This window comes from Bison bison, unplaced genomic scaffold (genome assembly GCF_000754665.1).
Source record: "Bison bison bison isolate TAMUID 2011002044 unplaced genomic scaffold, Bison_UMD1.0 scf7180017864258, whole genome shotgun sequence".
NCBI classification, from domain to species: domain Eukaryota; kingdom Metazoa; phylum Chordata; class Mammalia; order Artiodactyla; family Bovidae; genus Bison; species Bison bison.
Genome location: NW_011494830.1, coordinates 1,135,830 through 1,156,146, shown reverse-complemented (window position 1 = coordinate 1,156,146; position 20,317 = coordinate 1,135,830). Strand labels below are relative to the sequence as shown.

At 37.9% G+C, this 20,317-nt stretch overlaps 1 protein-coding gene across 1 annotated transcript in view; it reads right to left on the bottom strand.

The window, feature by feature from the left end:
• Positions 1-20,317, bottom strand: part of PROS1 (protein S (alpha)) — a 65,987-nt gene that overhangs the window by 21,905 nt on the left and 23,765 nt on the right. Inside the window, exons 4-9 of the mRNA XM_010847911.1 lie at positions 19,030-19,116; positions 16,068-16,190; positions 15,818-15,949; positions 7,578-7,703; positions 4,077-4,198; positions 1,089-1,204 (exon numbers count right to left, since the gene is read on the bottom strand). Coding sequence (XP_010846213.1) covers positions 1,089-1,204; positions 4,077-4,198; positions 7,578-7,703; positions 15,818-15,949; positions 16,068-16,190; positions 19,030-19,116 — 706 coding nt within the window. The remainder of the gene's footprint in view (positions 1-1,088; positions 1,205-4,076; positions 4,199-7,577; positions 7,704-15,817; positions 15,950-16,067; positions 16,191-19,029; positions 19,117-20,317) is intronic.

Genomic DNA, 20,317 nt, shown 5'->3' with positions numbered 1-20,317 from the left:
ATGTGTGTGTATATACAAATACATATAATACCTCAATAAAAAGTTTAAACTAAATAATAAATACTGAAAGAAAACAATTGTTTGACCAATTTCATCTGATGTTACAGCCCAAGCTTTTGTGAACGGTGAGAAATGAATACCTCTGAAAGTGTCTGAGATAATTAATTCTTCTCTTTCATAATTATTCTCATAGCAAGGAAAGGCTGTCTCCAATCTATATCACTAGAAGATATTCTTTGCTCTGAGATGTTAAACGGGAAAACCACATTTTTGGGAAAATCAGAGTGCTGAAAGGGCACAATTATATCAGTGAATAAATTTCAGTGTTCCTTAATAATAAAATTTCTATGAATTGAGTTGAATTATTTAATGAGTATTCACTCATATATCTAACGGATTAAATTCTAAATATACATGCTTATCTAATTAAAATATTTTAAAATTTGGATTGTATAATCAGTCTCAAATGTTTACTTTCCATTATTCCAACAAAATTCCAATTTTCTTCCCCTAGTTCCAACAATGTATGGCTCTGAGAAAATTTGATAAAGTAGCATCATGACTCAAAAACAGAAACAATTACTCCCTCTCCAAAGTCAACCCAACTACAGGAAGAGGAGATAAAGTACTAAGTCAACTAAAATCATGTGACACATTTCTTTAATATACTACTTCAGCAATCTTATCATAGTTTCCTTAATAATTATGAATATAACTATATTCTAAAAGCAGTTTCTTGAATTATTCCCATTACTTAGAAAGCATAAAAAAGAATGAAAATTTCACAAATACATTAAATCCTCTTTTCTAGCTTTTTAAAAATATGTATTCATTAGAATAGGAAGAACTCTGGCTTAACGTAAAATGATCACTAGGGAAGATCAGCCTAGAACAACCCCAAATGATTCAAGCGTGAAAAATATATGTGAAGGAAAAAAAGAAATTTAGGGTACCCAATATCATCTGATTGATAATGCACCTAAATTATACGATTGTTAATAAAATTTCATGGATTTAAAACCTTTCAGTGACTCCTTTCTGTCCTGACCTGCTTATTTCTGTAATTACCACTGACATTGGTACCTCACCTGGTGGTTTCTGGCAAACGAAATTTTAAATACAAAACGACCCCTACAAACTGCTCTGCCAAGTAAAGCAATTCATAATTTTTGTCAAGGTCCAAAGGAAGGCACACTGGAACAGCCTGGAGAAAAGGCAAAAAATAAGAAAAAGCATTGGTTACTGCTTGGTGTATGTGTCAGGATATCATGCTTTCTCTGGTTCCTAATGTTCTTGTCCGGAGAAGGCAATGGCACCCCACTCCAGTACTCTTGCCTGGAAAATCCCATGGAAGGGGGAACCTGGTAGGCTGCAGTCCATGGGGTCGCTAGGAGTTGGACACGACTGAGCGACTTCACTTTCACTTTTCACTTTCATGAATTGGAGAAGGAAATGGCAATCCACTCCAGTGTTCTTGCCTGGAGAATCCCAGGGACAGGGGAGCCTGGTGGGCTGCCATCTATGCGGTCGGTTGCACAGAGTCAGACACGACTGAAGCAACTTAGCAGCAGCAGCAGCAGTGTTCTTGTCAAACATATCCTCTCTGATACAATAAAATACATGCAGAATACCCACGGTAATAACAAAGCAGTATCTTTTACTTCCTTGTATAGTCCATCAGTGTAATCTCCAATAATGCATGCTAAGTCACTTCAGTCATGTCTGACTCTTTCTGACCCTATGGACTGTAGCCCGCCAGGCTTCTCTGTCCATGGGATTCTCCAGGCAAGAATACTGGAGTGGGTTGCCATGCCCTCCTCCAGGAGATTTTCCTGACCCAGGGATCAAACCTGTGTCTCCTGTGGGCTCCTGCATGGCAGGTGGATTCCCTACCACTGAGCCAGTTTTATTTATTTGTACCTAGCTTATTTGTTTTTCTTTGGAGTACCATTGCTTTACAATGTTGTGTTAGTTTCTGCTGTAAAATAGAGTGAATAAGCTATGATGTTGTTAGTCGCTCAGTTGTGTTTGACTCTTTGTGACCCCATGGACTGTAGCTCACCAGCCTCCTCTGCCCATGGGATTCTCCAGGCAAGAATCCTGGAGTGGGTTGCCATGCCCTTCTCCAGGGGATCTTCCCCACCCAGGGAGTGAACTCAAGTCTGCATTGCAGGCAGATTCTTTACAGCAGAATAAGCTATCTCTATACATAAATCTCCTCCCTCTTGAGCCTCCCTCCCACTCACCCTCCATTTGTTTTAAAGTCTTATTAAGCCAAATTTTTTCTGAGCAAAAGTGTGCTCTCTAGATATCAAAGGAAATGCTGAAAAACCTGAACAGGATAAATATAAAGTAAGAGATCATCATAATCTCCAAGGAATTTACCAAAAAAAAAAAAAAATAGAGTCAGATGATTTACTATCAGGGCTTCCCAGGTGGCTCTAGTGGTAAAGAACCCATCTGTCAGTGCAGGAGACATAAAGGACGAAGGTTCGATCCTTGGGTCAGGAAGATCCCCTGGAGAAGGGCGTGGCAACCCACTCCAGCATTCTTGCCTGGAGAATCCCATGGATAGAGGTGCCTGGCAGGCTACAGCCCACAGGGTCACAAAGAGCCAGGCATTACTGAAGTGACTTAGCACACATGAATGAACTATTATCAGGGTTTTTTTTTTTTCTTTTAAGAGTAAAAACAAACATTTAAATGGAAAGTTTTTTAAGGAGAAGTTCTTGGGCATATATCTAGGGATATTCTGGGGAGAACTGTGGAAACAGCACTGTATTAAATCTAGGTCCTAAAATAATATCTCATTTCCTCTTAGAATAAATCTATTCCAAGGAAGATGGCAATGTGTAACTACAAAAAATACTGAAATAATAGGATATCAAATTACAAAATAGACATGCACATAATATATTTCAATGAAGTACTGCCAAAGTTACTACATATACCAACTAGCTTTCCTTACCTTCCTTTACCAAATAGGTAGCATAATATGAAATGTTGACATTTTTAAAACATATACAGCTTCTCTTGGTAGCAGATAGAGAGTATGTGTAAATCAACGACTATTAAATAATCAGTTAAGGGTATTTCTTTTTTTTAATGTCTACTTCATAAGCATGACATTTCACTTTCACTTTTAAAAATTAAAAGAGATTCATGAATTGGACTAAAGATCATTAATGTGATCCTTACTTAGGGGGAAAAAAAAAGAGCTTCAAATTTCTTCAGTGGAAGAAATATTAGAACCTACCCCGCAACATTCAATTTCTGGATCAATTATGAATTGAATTTGAGTAACCTAGAAGCAAGTTGGAGAGAGAATAACAAAACTGACCCCTCTGAATTTCGATATACTTAAACCTCAACTAAATCCTACTCTGACAAAATTGTTTGCACCTGAGATTTTATGCACATTCTTGCAAGTACTAACATGCCTAAGCCATGATCAAACTTGTCAGAGTGTGATAAAAGTGGACACTGAAAAATGTTTCCACTGAAATTTCTATGGAAGATTTTTTCTCACAAAGAGAAATGTAACCCTTAGCTTTTTATAGTTTTTTAAGTAAATATACACATTGCATTTTATAAAAGTACAGGCTATACAGATGAGTACTCTCTGAACTGTGGCCCTGCAGCTTTTTCTTAATCCAGTCACTAATTATCCACATGCATGCTATGTCACTTCAGTTGCGCCCAACTCTTTGTCACGCACTATGGACTGCAGGCCATCAGTCTCCGCTGTCCCTGGGATTCTCCAGGCAAGAATACTGGAGTGGATTGCCATGCCCTCCTCCAGGGGATCTTCCTGACCAAGGGAATGAGCCTGCGTCTCTTATGTCTCCTCTATTTGCAGGCAGGTTCTTTACCACTAGCACCACCTGGGAAGTCCCTCACAATGTCTACCAAATTACATGGTCAAAATTAGTATATAGATTGTGACTCATAGCTTGCTTTGAACTATAGCAACTATAGTAGAAATCTGTATTCTTATTTACCTCAACTATGTGGAAATAAGTAACTGGATCTCAGTTTTAAAAAGAGATGGGAAGGTTAGTATTGCAAAGTGTTACCTCACAACTCTTCTGATCTTGGGCAAGTTTGAATCCTTTCTTTCCGTCACAGTAACAAGAGTAACCTCCAGGGTAATTGACACAAAGTTGAGCACACAAGTTCTCAGCGCATTCATCCACATCTGGGGGAAAAGAGAAAATAAATTTTAATATCTCCTAAATGTTCAACCCAATAGAAGAAGGACTATTCTGATTTTAGTATAAGATAATCAGTGATAATAAATCCTTAGTGAAAGAAATTCTTTGACATCAAATCACCTGTATGCACTTGCCACAGAAATTTAAATGAGTCATAAATGTAGTTTCAATTTGTTTATATACCTGAATCAACAAATTTAATGATTAACTTTCAGTAATTAATAAAGATATAACAACTACGCTAATTTTCTGATTTTGAAGAAAAAAACAAGAGTCTCAGTGTAACTGTCGAATCTGATCATATAAATTCCATTGACATTTTCTTCTTAACTCTTTGCTTTGAAGAAAAGAAAAGAAAGGGGAAAAGAAGGAGTGGAGGCGAGGACAGGGAGACAAGGAAGGGAAGGGAAGAAAAGATCCCTTTTAAATGAAGGTTAATGTGATTCACAGAGACAGAATCCACCTGCCAAGCCAGAGATGTGGGTTCAGTTCCTGAGTCTAGAGGATCCCCTGGAGAAGGGAATGGCAACTTACTCCAGTATTCTTGTCTGGGAAATCCCATGGACAGAGGATCCTGGTTGGCTATAGTCCATGGAGTCACAAAAGAGCTGGATGCAACTTAGCAACTAAACAACAATGTAGTTGGAGATTAAATGACTATATCAAGAAAATATCACTTTCCATAATGCAATGATTTATGGTGGCAATAAATTTAAGGACATACATTTATTTCTTAACTTATCAAAGATATAAAAAAACAAAAAATATTAATGTGCTACTACCTCCCATTTCGTGAAATTTTCTCTATGGTCCCTGTCCCAATCCATACTTTAAGAAAATCATTCTTGGAAAGTTGTAATAAGATGCTTCAGCTTAGATACACTTTAGAAATATGTAAGATCCTTGACCTTTTAGATGAATATACCCTGTGATCTTTGAAAATTCCCAAACTCAAACACTGCTATAGCATAGTTTCCCCTTAAAATGAGAACCCCTTTGAATGTCTTAAAATAGAACCCCAAAATTAGTAAGCCCTCAATACTATTGAAATTGAATAGCATGACTAAAGTAATAAAATATTGTATATATATGTATATCACATCTATTTCTGCTTTATTGACTATGCCAAAGCCTTTGACTGTGTGGATCACAATAAACTGTGGAAAATTCTGAGAGAGATGGGAATACCAGACCACCTGACCTGCCTCTTGAGAAATCTGTATGCAGGTCAGGAAGCAACAGTTAGAACTGGACATGGAACAACAGACTGGTTCCAAATAGGAAAAGGATTAAGTCAAGAATGTTTATTGTCACCCTGCTTATTTAACTTATATGCAGAGTACATTATGAGAAATGCTGGGCTGGATGAAATACAAGCTGGAATCAAGATTGCCAAGAGAAATATCAATAACCTCAGATATGCAGATGACACCACCCTTATGGCAGAAAGTGAAGAACTAAAGAGCCTCTTGATCAAAGTGAAAGAGGAGAGTGAAAAAGTTGGCTTAAAGCTCAACATTCAGAAAACGAAGATCATGGCATCTGGTCCCATCACTTCATGGCAACTAGATGGGGAAACGTGGAAACAGTGGCAAACTTTATTTTGGAGGGCTCCAAAAAATCACTGCAGATGGTTACTGCAGCCATGAAATTAAAAGACGCTTACTCCTTGGCAGGAAAGGTATGACCAACCTAGATAGCATATTAAAAAGAAGAGACATTACTTTGTCAACAAAGGTCTGTCTAGTCAAGTTTATGGCTTTTCCAGTGGTCATGTATGGATGTGAGAGTTGGACTGTGAAGAAAGCTGAGTGCCAAAGAATTGATGCTTTTGAACTGTGGTGTTGGAGAAGACTCTCGAGAGTCCCTTGGACTGCAAGGAGATCCAACAAGTCCATTCTAAAGGAGATCAGTCCTGGGTGTTCTTTGGAAGGACTGATGTTGAAGCTGAAACTCCGATACTTTGGCCACCTCATGACAATTTGTAGTTATTCAACATATACAATGAATATAACTACAATACAATACAATACAATGCGATGAAGTTGGCTAATAATAAATCTGCAAATGCTTACGGCTGACCATGGTAATTTCTATCTGGAGGGCTGGGAGAGTAGAAATGGTGTGTGGGAAGAGATATTGTTTATTGAGTACGTGAGGATATAAGACATCAAAATCTCAAAAGGAGTATAAATAGTCGAAAAAAATCTATTCTAAGACTATTATCAATTTAAGCAAATTCACAGAGAGATAAGTAGGGTTTGGAGGTTGTCAGTGATTGGGAAAGGGAGGAGGGGGAATTTATTGCTTGACAGCTACAGAGTTCTGTTCGGAAAAATTTTGGAACAGATAATGGTAATGGCTGCATAACTGTGTGACTGTAATTAATATCACTGAATTGTACACTTAAAATTACTATTAATTTGATTAGTTTTAGTCATGACATTGGGCTTCCCTGGTGGCTCAGCTGGTAAAGAATCCACCTGCAATGGGGGAGACCTGGGTTCGATCCCTGGGTTGGGAATGTTCCCTGGAGAAGGGAAAGGATACCCACTTCAGTATTCTGGCCTGGAGAATTCCATGGGCCGTATAGTCCATGGAGTTGCAAAGAGTCTGACATGACTGAGAAATTTTCACTTTCAGTCATGATATTAAACTCACTTTAAAATTTTTTAAAAAATCAGAGGAGGATGTGAGATAATTTGTACATATCCATGATTTAAAAAAAAAAACAATAACCCTATGACACATCTAAGCTACCTGGGCAGCACCACTGGAGTCAAATGAAATACTCACAAGCTTCAAGGAGCTCTCCCAAAACCAGACACAGACATCACTAATCACTGCTTCTCACAGTTTTAGAGCTTGGCTCTCATCTGGTTATGATGAGATTTTCTTTTTACATATATTTAATTATAATGGAATTAGATCATTTACTATTTCACAATAAAATGACACACTTAAACACACAGAGAAAATTACTGAAAAGCCTGGCATAAAACCAAACATTTCTAACCACCTTGTTTTAAACTTGTCTTCCTTTCTCTGTGTGTGTGTGTTTCCTTTCAGCTTCTTTTTATTTTTGAATATTATGTGTTTCTTTTGCTTCTATCATATATGGGAGGTGTGCAATTCAAATACAGCTTTAGAGGGCCATCAGATTACACAGCACTGAAGATCATGCTTGGGTCCATACTTTTAATCTGGAAGGAAGCCATCACTACCCCACTGATCAAATTATAGCATGGATTTTACCACCTGAGAACATCTGATTACTGATATCAAGGAGAACCAATGCTTCTCATTTCAAATCAGGGTGCCAACTCACCCCCTCCACCACCAATAATACCAACAGAACTTTACCGTCACAAGACTTTGATACGGGATTGTATTTGTAGCCTTCAGCACATTCACATTCAAAGTCTCCTGGGATGTTCTTGCACACAGCTGTGCCACAAATGCTTGGCTTTAAAACGCATTCATCCACATCTACAAATGAAACAAGTATATTAAAAAAATTTTTTCCCATACCATTAGACACTAGCAAAGAACACTTGATTTGTGTTTCCTGGGTCTAGTTTCATATATCTAAGACAACAAAGTGGACTGGAAATAGCAGAATATTAAATCTATCATCACATTTTAGTTCAGTTAATACAGTTTCTTTCTACAAATGCATAGGGAGTTTGATTGGTGTCTGCTATTTCCTTGTAATCATGTAAAAGAAGAAAAAGGCTTTAGTTATTTTCTTATCTACCAGGTTACAGTATGAAAATAAATTGAAGAAGAGACTCATCATATTCTTAACATGTATTCCTAAACACATGTTTCTGAAATACAGTCTTAAAAGCTTATCTACACTGAAAAAGAAAAAAAAAAAAGCTTACTTACTCTGTATTATCACAAATATAAAAAATGGGATAAAAATGAGATAGCTCATCACTCTTACACCTTTCCTTTGGAAATGGACAATAGCTAAATCTGCATACTACTATTAAGGCGTAAATTATTCGAGTGATTCAAATTTAAAATGGGATTGGGTAAGGTCTTAAACTATTTATGAAGCCACAGCTAATCCAGGATAAATTTTAACATTAAATTAATATTTCAGAAATTTCAAATTGCAACTAGTTACTGAATAAGTGCCTGTGAAAAAAACAAGTGATAGAAATAGTTCAATAGTGATATAATTATTATAGTGAAATTTTCTCATCTGTAAAGAAAGCTGAGCACTGAAGAATTGATGCTTTTGAACTGCAGTGTTGGAGAAGACTTGAGAGTCTCTTGGACAGCAAGGAGATCCAACCAGTCCATCCTAAAGGATATCAGTCCTGAATATTCATTGGAAGGACTGATGCTGAAGCTGAAACTCCAATACTTTGGCCACCCTGATTTGAAAAACTGACTCATTTGAAAAGACCCTGAAGCTGGGAAAGATTGAAGGTGAGAGGAGAAGGGGACGACAGTGGATGAGATGGTTGGATGGCATCACCGACTCAATGGACATGAGTTTGAGTAAACTCTGGGAGCTGGTGATTGACAGGGAGGCCTGGCGTGCTGCAGTCCACGGGGTCGCAAAGAGTAGGACAGGACTGAGTGACTGAACTGAACTTTCTCATCTGTACTCTCTGAGGAAAGACAAGCTCAGAATAAAATCTAGATTTTCTACTCTAAAAAGCTGAGAGTTTAATTTTTCCAAAAATTGGCCAAATTTTCAGACATTTCTCTATTTAAAATAACCTGCACACACACACAAAATAAATAACCTGCACAAAAAATAAATGAATCAATTTACTGTGGCAAGTGAATTTTCCTGTATCTTGCTCGTATCAATGTCAATATTCTGTATGTTATGAGGTACTATGGTTTTGCAAGTATTCCTGTCTGGGGAAATTGGGTACAGGGATGTCTTTTATTACTCCTTACAACCACATGTGAATCTATAATTACTTCAAAAAATACTTAATTTTTAAAAAAGAGCTATAAAATCCATATTTTCAACAGGATGTAAAAACATGACTAAATTTATTTGATTTGAGGCATATTACAAGAACTCCTTTAAATTATATGAGTGTGGGTTATAGTATATACATTTTATGACTCTATACTGACATCTAACGTCTGATGAAAAGTTTTATTCTTGCATTTTTGGAAATTTACTGGCAACTTAATCCCAACCAAATTCACATTTTAAATAAAGGCCCTGTTGTAACAATTGTATATATATTCTTCTACTAATTTTGTACTTTATTGCTTATGCATTGTGAACAAAACACTATGTAAATGAACCATACAAAAACATATGTACTGATCAACAGAGACACTCATTTCTAAGAGAACTTTTGGTTAATGTGTATTAACTCAATGGCCAAGGATTAAATTGCTCTTAATTAAATGTAAATCATAAATTCTTTAGCAGCACAAATTCTTTCAAGTATTTAGATGTTCAAGTACAAATGGGTATTATTTGCTTATGGAATGCATATGATATCCTTTCATTATGATTTTCTGTAACTAGTGTTCTAATGATACTGGTATTCTAATTATCTACCCTCAAACACCTTCAAATAGGCAAACAAGAAAGATATACAATCTAAAACTGTATAATTGCTGATAAGAAATTGTTAGTTTATGCAGTTCACCTTAAAGTCACTTAACTACACTTTAACTGATATCATAGTAAATGACAGAATGATCTTGGTTCATTTCCAAGGCAAACCATTCAAATCACGGTATTCCAGGTCTATGCTCCAACCACTAATACTGAAGTAGATGAAGTTGAACAGTTCTATGAAGACCTACAAGACCTTTTAGAACTAACAGCAAAAAAAAAAAAATGTCCTTTTCATCATAGTGGACAAGAATGCAAAAGTAGGAAGTCAAGCAATATCTGGAATAACAGGCAAGTATGGCCTTGAGCACAAAATGAATCAGGGCAAAAGTTAACAGAGGTTTACCAAGAGAACTCACTGGTAATAGCAAACACCCTTTGCCAACAACCCAAGAGATGACTCTACAGGTGGACATAACCAGAAGGTCAATACAAAAATCAGACTGGTCATATTCTTTGCAGCTGAAGATGAAGAAGCTCTATACGGTCAGCAAAAACAAGACCAGGAAATGACCATGAACTCCTTATTGCAAAATTCAGACTTAAATTGAAAAAAGTAGGGAAAACCCCATGGCCATTCAGGTATGGCCTAAATCAAATCCCATTTGATTATACAGTGGAAGTGACAAATAGATTCAAGGGATTAGATTTGATAGACAAAGTGCCTGAAGTACTATGGATGGAGTTTTGTAACACTGTACAGGATGTAGTGATCAAAACCATCCTCAAGAAAAAGAAAGGCAAAAAGGCAAAATGGTTGTCTGAGGAGGACTTACAAGTAGCTGAGCAAAGAAGAGAAGTGAAAGGAAAAGGAAAAAAGGAAAAATATACCTATCTGATTGCACAGCTCCAAAGAATAGCAAGGAGAGGTTTTTAAAAAAGCCTTCTTAAGTGAACAATTTAAAGAAATAGAGGAAAACAATAGAATGGGAAAGACAAGAGATCTCTTCAAGAAAATTAGAGATACCTTGGGAATATTTCATGCAAAGATGGGCACAATAAAGGACAGAAACAGTATGGACCTAACAAAAGCAAAATATATTAAGAAGAGGTGGCAAGAATACACAGAAGAACTGTACAAGAAAGGTCTTAATTACTAGGATAACCATGATAGGGTGATCAACTCACCTAGAGCCAGGCATCTGGGACAGTGAAGTCAAGTGGGCCTTAGGAAGCATTACTACGAACAAACCTAGTGGAGGTGATGGAACTCCGGCTGAGCTATTTCAAATCCTAAAAGATGATGCTGTGAAAGTGCTGCACTCAATATGCCAGCAAATTTGGGAAACTTGGCAGTGGCCATAGGATTGGAAAAGGTCAGTTTTCATTTCATCCCAAAAAAGGGAAATGCCAAAGAATGTTCAAACTACCACACAATTGCACTCATTTCACATGCTAGTGAGGTAATGCTCAAAATCCTTCAAGCTAGGCTCCAACAGTATATGAACTGAGAACTTCCAGATGTACAAGCTGGATTTAGAAAAGGCAGAGGAACCAGAGGGCTTCCCTTGTAGCTCAATTGGTAAAGAATCTTCCTATAATGCAGGAGACCCGGGTTCAATCCCTGGGTCGGACGATTCCATGGAGGAGGAAATGGCAACTCACTCCAGAATTCTTGCCTGGAGAATCCTATAGACAGAAGAGCCTGGTGGGTTAAAGTCCACGTGTTGGGGTCCTTTAATGGACCGGGACCTGGCGGTCCGGAGTCGACGATAAGAAAGTGAAAGAGAGAGCCGGAGGGAGAGAGAGAGAGAAAGAAAGAAAGAAGGACGGGGGATCCAAGCTCTGATGGAGCAAAGGTGCTTTAATGATCTTTCTGTGAGTATATATAGGCTGTTGTACAAGAAATTTCTTTTGACAATGATAAAGATCAGAAAACTGAGAGGGTATCAGGCAGGAAGGCCAGGAGTCTCCAAACAGAGGAAATAGCCTGCAAGTGTCAGACATTTTTATCTCTCTTAAGCAGCAGGAGGAAACAAATTAGCGATTTTTTTCCTTCTCTATACAAATTTAAAAGGAGGTTTCTCTTAAAATACTGTGTTGCCATGACACCTGGTTTCACCTGAAGTTAACAGTTCTCAAACCTTGAGATAACCAATGCATTTTTTAAGGAAATGTTTGTCTTAAGCTATGCTAATACGCTATGCATTTACCCCAAACTCTGTCTTCAAGTGGGTCCTGCCTAATGGCTCAGAACCTACATGACAAACCAGTATGTTATACTCAGATACTGTTGCCCTAATCTATGTAAACGAAACTATTTGTATGGTAATCTGTCCTTCTACAAGATTCAAGTTAATCATTTTATGGCCCAGGATGAACCATTTGGTGCCAAGATTATCCCAAAATGCATCTTATGGGTGAGGGGCCTGGTGCCATTCTGAGTTTTAAGACATTCCTTTCTTTCATTAACAGACTGCTAGTGACTATATAACATCCAGCTGAAGACTAACAGAGGGGGGGTACTCTTTCTGCCCCCTTCTGATGCCTATGTCAGAAGCTTTCTCTATCTCCTTTATACTTTAATAAAACTTTATTACACAAAGCTCTGAGCGATCAAGCCTCGTCTCTGGCCCCGGATTGAATTCTTCTCCTCTGGGGGGCAAGTATCCCGGCATCTTTGCGTGATTCAGCAACAACCTTTCAAAACCAAACCTACAGCAACTATTACCAAGGGAACAAGGGATTAATAATGGTCACAAGGTCAGGAGACAATCCATATCTCAAGAAAGAGGATCGAGACTAAGCAGTTTTGTGCTAAGGAGAATGTTTACTGAAGGAGATTCAAGCCTGTTTCATCCTATGACCTCAGTCTTGGGAGCAGCCTGCCCCTCCTCTGGCTTCTGATAACAGAAACTAATAAGAAACAGAAGATTTATGAGAAACAGCACGTAGGAATCCTCCTGTTAAACATTCCCTGACATCCACGGGGTCACAGAGAGTCAGACACAACTCAGTGACTAAACCACCATTTGGAGGAACCAGAGATCAAGTTGCCAACACCCACTGAATCATAGAAAAAGCAAAGGAATTCCAGAAAAACATCTACTTCTGCTTCATTGACTATGCTAAAGCCTTTGACTGTGTGGATCACAACTGTGGAAAATTCTTAAAGAGATGGGAATACCAGATCATCTTAGTTACCTCTTGAGAAACCTGTATGCAGGTCAAGAAGCAACAATCAGAATCAGACATAGGACAACAGACTGGTTCCAAATTGGGAAAGGAGTACATTAAGGCTGTATATTGTCACCCTGCTTACTTAACTTATATGCAGAGTACATCATAGGAAATGCTGGGCTGGATGAAGCTCAAGCTGGATCAAGATTACAGGGAGAAATATCAACCTCAGATATGCAAATGACACCACCCTAATGGCAGAAAGCCAAGAGGAATTAAAGAGCCTCCTGATGAAGGTGGGGCTTCCCTTGTGGCTCTGGTGGTAAAGAATCTGCCTGCGATCCAAGAGACCTGGATTCAGTCGCTGGGTTGGGAAGATCCCCTGGAGAAGGGAAAGGCTACCCACTCCAGTATTCTGGCCTGGAGAATTCCATGTACTGTATAGTCAGTCCATGGGGTCGCAAAGAGTCAGACACGCCTGAGTGATTTTCACTGGGCTTCCCTCAGCTTTGTCAGTAAAGAATCTGCCTGCAATGCAGGAGACCTGGGTCTGATTCCTGGGTTGGGAAGATCCCCTGGAGAAGGAAATGGCAACCCACTCCAGGATTCCTGCCTAGAGAATCCCATGGACAGAGGAGCCTGGCAGGCTAGAGTCTGTGGGGTCCAAAGAGTTGGACACAACTTAGTGACTAAACTACTACTACTACTTGATGAAAGAGGAGAGTGAAAAAACCGGCTTAAAACTCAACATTCAAAAAATAAAGATTATGGCATGTATTCCCAACACTCATGACCAACAGATGGGGAAACGATGGAAACAGTGACAGACTTTATTTTCTTGCACTCCAAAATCACTTCGGATGGTGACTGTAGCCATGAAGTTAAAAGACACTTGCTCCTTGGAAGGAAAGCTATGACAAACCTAAACAGTGTATTAAAAAGCAGAGACATCACTTTGCTGACAAAGGTTGTCTAGTCAAAGTTATGGTTTTCCCAGTAGTCATGAATGGATGTGAGAGTTGGACCATGAAGGCTGAGCATTGAAGAACTGATGTTTTTGAACTCTGGTGTTGGAGAAGACTCTTGAGAGTCCCTTAGACTGCAAGGTGATCACACCAGTAAATCCTAAAGGAAATCAATCCTGAATACTCACTGGAAGAACTGATGGTGAAGCTGAAGCTCCAAAACTTTGGCTACCTGCTGTGAAAATCCAGTTCATTGGAAAAGACCCTGATGCTGGGAAAGACTGAGGGCAGGAGGAGAAGAGGGTGACAGAGGATAAGGTGGTTGGATGGCATCATCGACTCAATGGACATGAATTTGAGCAAGCTCTGGGAGATAACAGACAGGGAAGCCTGTCTAGGACTGCAAGTGTGCTGCAGTCCCTGGGGTCGCAAAATGTCAGACATGACTGAGCGACTGGAACAACAGTGAACTATGCCAAACACTACAGTGCAGTGAAGGACACATCACTCATTGAATATAAATTCAATTTAAGGATTTATGAAAGCAGACTATGAATAGAGATGAACAAGACAACTTTACATTTTAATTTACTAAATTTTTTTACCTCATCACAAAAAGAGGAGACGATGGGGAAGGGGTAGGGAGGAAGAGAGGGAAGAAGAAAGAAAAGAAAGGAAAGAAGAAAAAAAGGGAGGGAAGAAAGAAGAAAGAAAAGCTTGCTCCCAATTTCTAAAAGCAACTCCAGGCTGGAAAATGTCATGTTTAGTTACCCACATACCCAGCACTTATATCTGAAGATTTAGTAAAAGACAGTTAAGCAATCTAATGGAAAAGATATCATGTAGAAAAAAGAAAGGAAAAATTTGGGGGAAAAATATTTCTTGTGTTTTTTTTTTTTTAATTTATCTATTTTTTATGGAAGGATAATTACTTTATAGAATTTTGATGTTTTTTGTCAAACCTCAACATGAATCAGACATAGGTATACATATATCCCCTCCCTTTTGAAACTCCCTCCCGTCTCCCTCCCCATCCCACCCCTCTAGGTTGATACAGAGCCCTTGTTTGAGTTTCTTGAGCCAAACAGCAAATTTCCATTGGCTATCTATTTTACATATTGTAATGTAAGTTTCCATGTAATTCTTTCCATACATCTTACCCTCTCCTCCCCTCTCCCCGTGTCCATAAGTCTATTCTCTATGTCTGTTTCTCCACTGTTGCCCTATAAATAAATTTAAAAAGAAACACACTAGCAAAATGACTTAAAAAGCTAAATTGACAGGAATTATTTAAGTTTTAAATTAAAAAAAAAAAGTTATGACCAGTGATGTGATCTTAAATGTATAAAGAAAAAGAAAAACCAGAATTTCATCTTTTTCAAAAACACAACTGGAAATGAGGTGCAGGATGGAGGGTTTATATTGGAAATTAGAAAGCTATTTCTGACAAGGAAATATAAAATATAATGAAAGAAGTTACTAAGGATTGTGGTGATTTATTTGTAAACTGTAGATCTTATTGAAATAAAGAATATAATAACAATACTATAGAGTCTGGAAGAAGTAGGATCAACAATGATTTTGCAAATACTGTAGTATGCGAAGACTTGAATTAAAACTTCACTTTATCACCATACAATGAAATTCTTCATTAGAACAAGTGCATGTGCATGTATCAATACACACATACATACACAATAAGAAAATAACAAAATACTCTGAAATAAAAAAATACCCAATCAACAATAAACTAAAGGCAGTCCCACAGAATCACAGGCTTCAAGGTGGATAATAACGCATACTTATTATAAACACTTAAAACTCAAGAGTTTTCCGTGAATTTCCTGGGGAAATTCCTCCAACTGAATTTTTGCTCTTACACAGTAAATGCCTTTTTTTACTCTTACCTTTGCAGTCCTTTTTATTTGAAAGCATAACAAAACCATTTTTACAGGAACAGTGGTAACTTCCAGGTGTGTTTTCACAAATCTGGCTGCAACCTCCATTTATATTTACAGGATCTTTGCATTCATTTATATCTAAAAGGAGAAAACAGAGTACTTTCAAAGTAATAAAGCCTTCTGAGAACTTTTCAGGAAGTCAATTCAGGTTGGGTATGTTATACATACCCATACCAGCTGGGTATGTTATACGTACCAGATTCACACTTTTCTCCTTGCCAACCTGATTTACAAATGCAAGTGAATGTCGCTTGGCCATCTTTGCAGGTCATAAATCCATCTTCATTGCATGGCAGAGGATTACACTGGTCCGAAATGGCTAAAGGAAATACATATCTATTTAATTTTTATAACACACCACAGTACAATAGAAATTATGTCCTTTAATAGAAATCTCATGAACAAAGTCTATGGTATATGGGAAAAAATACTACTGAGTCCTTCAAATACTTTTTCAAGAAGAAAAGTGGATCTATTAAACTTTTTAAATTATTTCTGCAAAAGAAAGCTACTTTTTGTTTAAATCCACTCTTTTTTTAAATAATTTTATTTATTTATTTATTTTTGGCTCTGCTGGATCTTCGTTGCTGAGCTCGGACCTTTTTCTAGTTGCTGGGAGCAGCGGCTACTCTCGAGTGTCGCCTGGGCTTCTCATTGCAGTGGCTTCTCTAGTTGCAGGGCACAGACTCTACTGTGGGCTTCAGTAGTTGCAGTTCCCAGGCTCTAGAGCACTAACTCAATAGTTCTGGTGCACAGGCTTACCTGCTTCTTGCATGTGGGATCCTTCTGAATCAGGGATCGAACCTTTATCTCTAGCATTGGCAGGTGGATTCTTTACCACCGAGCCACCAGGGAAGCCCCACAACTACTTTTATGTTTGCAAATATACTCAAAAGTCAATAATTGCAATTTAATATTCTTTTTATATATTACCTTATTTGAGCCTTAAAACAATTTCATGAGGTAGGCAGAACAATGAAGTTATTCAGTACCAATAGAAAAATGTGAGACTTCCAATTTGGGATAACATAGAATAACAGAGTGCCTTCCCTGATGGCTCAGACTGTAAAGAATCCACCCGCAATGCAGGAGACCTGGGTTTGATCCTTGGCTTGGGAAGATCCCCTGGAGTAGGGAATGGTAACCCACGCCAGTATTCTTGTCTGGAGAATCCCCATGGAAAGAGGAGCCTGGTGGGCTACAGACCATGGAGTCTCAAAGAGTCAGACACAACTGAGCGACTAAGCAGAGCACGGAATAACAGGGACCAGATTTATTCTCCTGCTTTAAATAAACAGAACTCTAGTCAAATGGTTTTCAGACATTGGGCAACAGGCAGCAGAATATTGTGATTTTTAAGGCAAGGATATTTCTTTTATAAAATGTCACAGCACTTTATCACTATCTTAAATGATACGCCCATTTATTTCTTGATTTATTTATAGTCTCTCTCGCCTCACTAGACACTGCAATGGTTCCTGGCTCCTGCATATTCCCGCACCTGTTTTTCCAGCCTTCCTAGCCAACTCTGAAAATTCCTTTCATCTTTCCTTGACATTTTCCTTAAGTTAGCAAAGCAAACTGTTAGCTGCAAAAAAACACTTTTTAAAAATTTAACTAAAATCTAATCACTGAACTTATCAAAAAATGTCCTCATAAAAGCAAGTTTTCTGAAAATTAGCAATTTATTAGGTATTGGTTATGTGTGTACCCACTCCAGTGTTCTTGCCTGGAGAATCCCAGGGACCGGGGAGCCTGGTGGGCTCCTGTCTATGGGGTCTCACAGAGTCGGACACGACTGAAGCGACTTAGCAGCAGCAGCAGCAGCAGCAGTTATGTGTGTGTGCTCAGTTGCTCAGTCATGTCTGATTCTTTGTGACCCCATGGATTATAGCCTACCAGGCTTCTCTGTCCATGGGAATTCTCCAGGCAAGAATACTGGAGTGCATTGCCATTTCCTACTCCAGGGGATCTTCCCAACCCAAGGATCAAACCCACATCTCTTGCATCTCCTGCATAGACAGGCGGATTCTGTACCACTGGGATATCTAGGAAGTCCAGATACTAGTTAAAAGAATAGAAAACAGCTTAATCAAGAAATTACAAAATTATTTTTCTGTCCTTGGGTAAATGAAAAAAATAAAGTATGAATTAAATATACATGTTCAAGCAAACTGTTTTACTTGTGAAGTTACAGCTAATTTTGAACTACAGAAAGTGCAGATAAGTGAATATCTCAATAGTACCAATGCTGCATGTAAAATATTCACTGGACAAACATTCCAATTTACATGTTTCAATTTCACCTTTGTCTCTGCATGTCAGGAAATTGATAAACTAGAGACAAATAATCTACCAGATTTATCACTAGGCCTTATGTGAACTTCAGAGGGAAAAGGCTAATTTGATATCACAATATTTTACACATTTATATCCACATTTATACCAAATGTGGTATACCAATGGTATACCAATAATATACCAATAATTCCACATTCCCACATTTATACCAAAAGTCAGAAAAATAAATGTGGCTCCCCTGTGATCTATTAGTCAACTGTAACATTTGCTCATAAGTACATGATTATGTAACAACAGTCAAAAAGCTCTTGGGAATAAAATTCTGGAGCCAATGATGTAAAGTTTGGCAAATAAGGACAACTTCAATTTAAAAGTTAGCTAGAAAGTTCATTTTAAGCAGCCTTTACATCTAAAACACATTCCTTCAGGGAGTTTCCTGACAGTGCAGTGGTTAGGGATCTTCCTTGCTGTGGCCTGGGTTCAATCCCTGGTTGGGGAACTCAGATCCCACAAGCTGTGCAACATGGCCAAAAAGAAGAAAAGAACTCATCTTGTACATTTCTGATACATACAAATGTTATATGATACTTAAAAGTTTAAACTAAATAAATAATAAACACTGAAAGAAATAATTATTTGGCCAATTTGATCCAGTGCTAGAGCCCTGTGGCATATCCCCTACCCCCAAAAAATACTATTCCTCAAATGTATTTTGAGAAAACCTCCTTACTTGGCCTACAGCCAGCCCTTCAAGGGCTCATTTGTTTATTTTTAAACAGTAGTTATATTTATATGGGTGTACTTTACTTGCAGGCTTTTGTCGTTTTGTTTTTTAAACTGATGGTAGAGGTGTTTACCATTGACACAGCTCCTCAGGTCAGGGTAAGCATTAGTTGACAGACGAGCAGCAGTGAATAATCCAGCTCTGAAAGAGCCAAGACAACCTGTAAAACACAAACAAGTGTCATCTTAGAGCTGATACACTAAACTTGATCTGAAATCATGGTAGAAATTATCCAGAGCAGTAGGGTATTTATGCTTCTGTGTTTGATTGTTTGATTCAGCAAACAAAATGTCAACCCTAAATGTCTCCATCCACCTTTTTGAAAAATCAAAAATCTACAAGCAAGATTGCAATATATGCACAATCATAAAAAACATATTTATAGAAGCTTCTCTTAAGAGCTTTAAAGCCAGAAGGGGAAAATATCTTGGATTAGCAAAGAAATTTATTGCTACAGAAATCTATGTTCTTAATTCTGTAGCAGAGACCTAAAGTTACCCTTAAATCTGTAGACCAGAGCCTAATTTAGAAATTGTCTATTATTAAGTGAATATAATGAGTTAGTGTTTCTGGTTGTTGTAGGCAACTTCCAATTCTTCCAACATTGCATAGAGATTAATAACATAATGTTTGTATAATGCCTCAATATTACAAAGCAGGTTTACTTTATTCATTTTATTTCTCAACACAACTTTGTGAAATTAGATTCAGCAATCTGGCAGAAACAAGATGAAAAACTGAAATAAAATATGTATGGACTTTAACCAGAGGTCATTTAAGACCAATAACATAAGGTGTTATAACAGCCACAGAAGACAACATTGTATATATCAGTTCATTGTACAGACAGTTCTAAGTGCTCAGTTGCTAAGTTGCATCTAACTCTTTGCAACCACATGGACTGTAGCCCACCAGCCTCCTGTCCATAAAATTTCCCGGGACAGGTATAGACAGTCACTGTGTGGATCACAATAAACTATGGAAAATTCTGAAAGAGATGGGAATACCAGACCACCTGATCTGCCTTTGAGAAATTTGTATGCAGGTCAGGAAGCAACAGTTAGAACTGGACATGGAACAACAGACTGGTTCCAAACAGGAAAAGGAGTACGTCAAGGCTGTATATTGTCACCCTGTTTATTTAACTTATATGCAGAGTACATCATGAGAAACGCTGGACTGGAAGAAACACAAGCTGGAATCAAGATTGCTGGGAGAAATATCAATAACCTCAGATATGCAGATGACACCACCCTTATGGCAGAAAGTGAAGAGGAACTCAAAAGCCTCTTGATGAAAGTGAAAGTGGAGAGTGAAAAAGTTGGCTTAAAGCTCAACATTCAGAAAACTAAGATCATGGC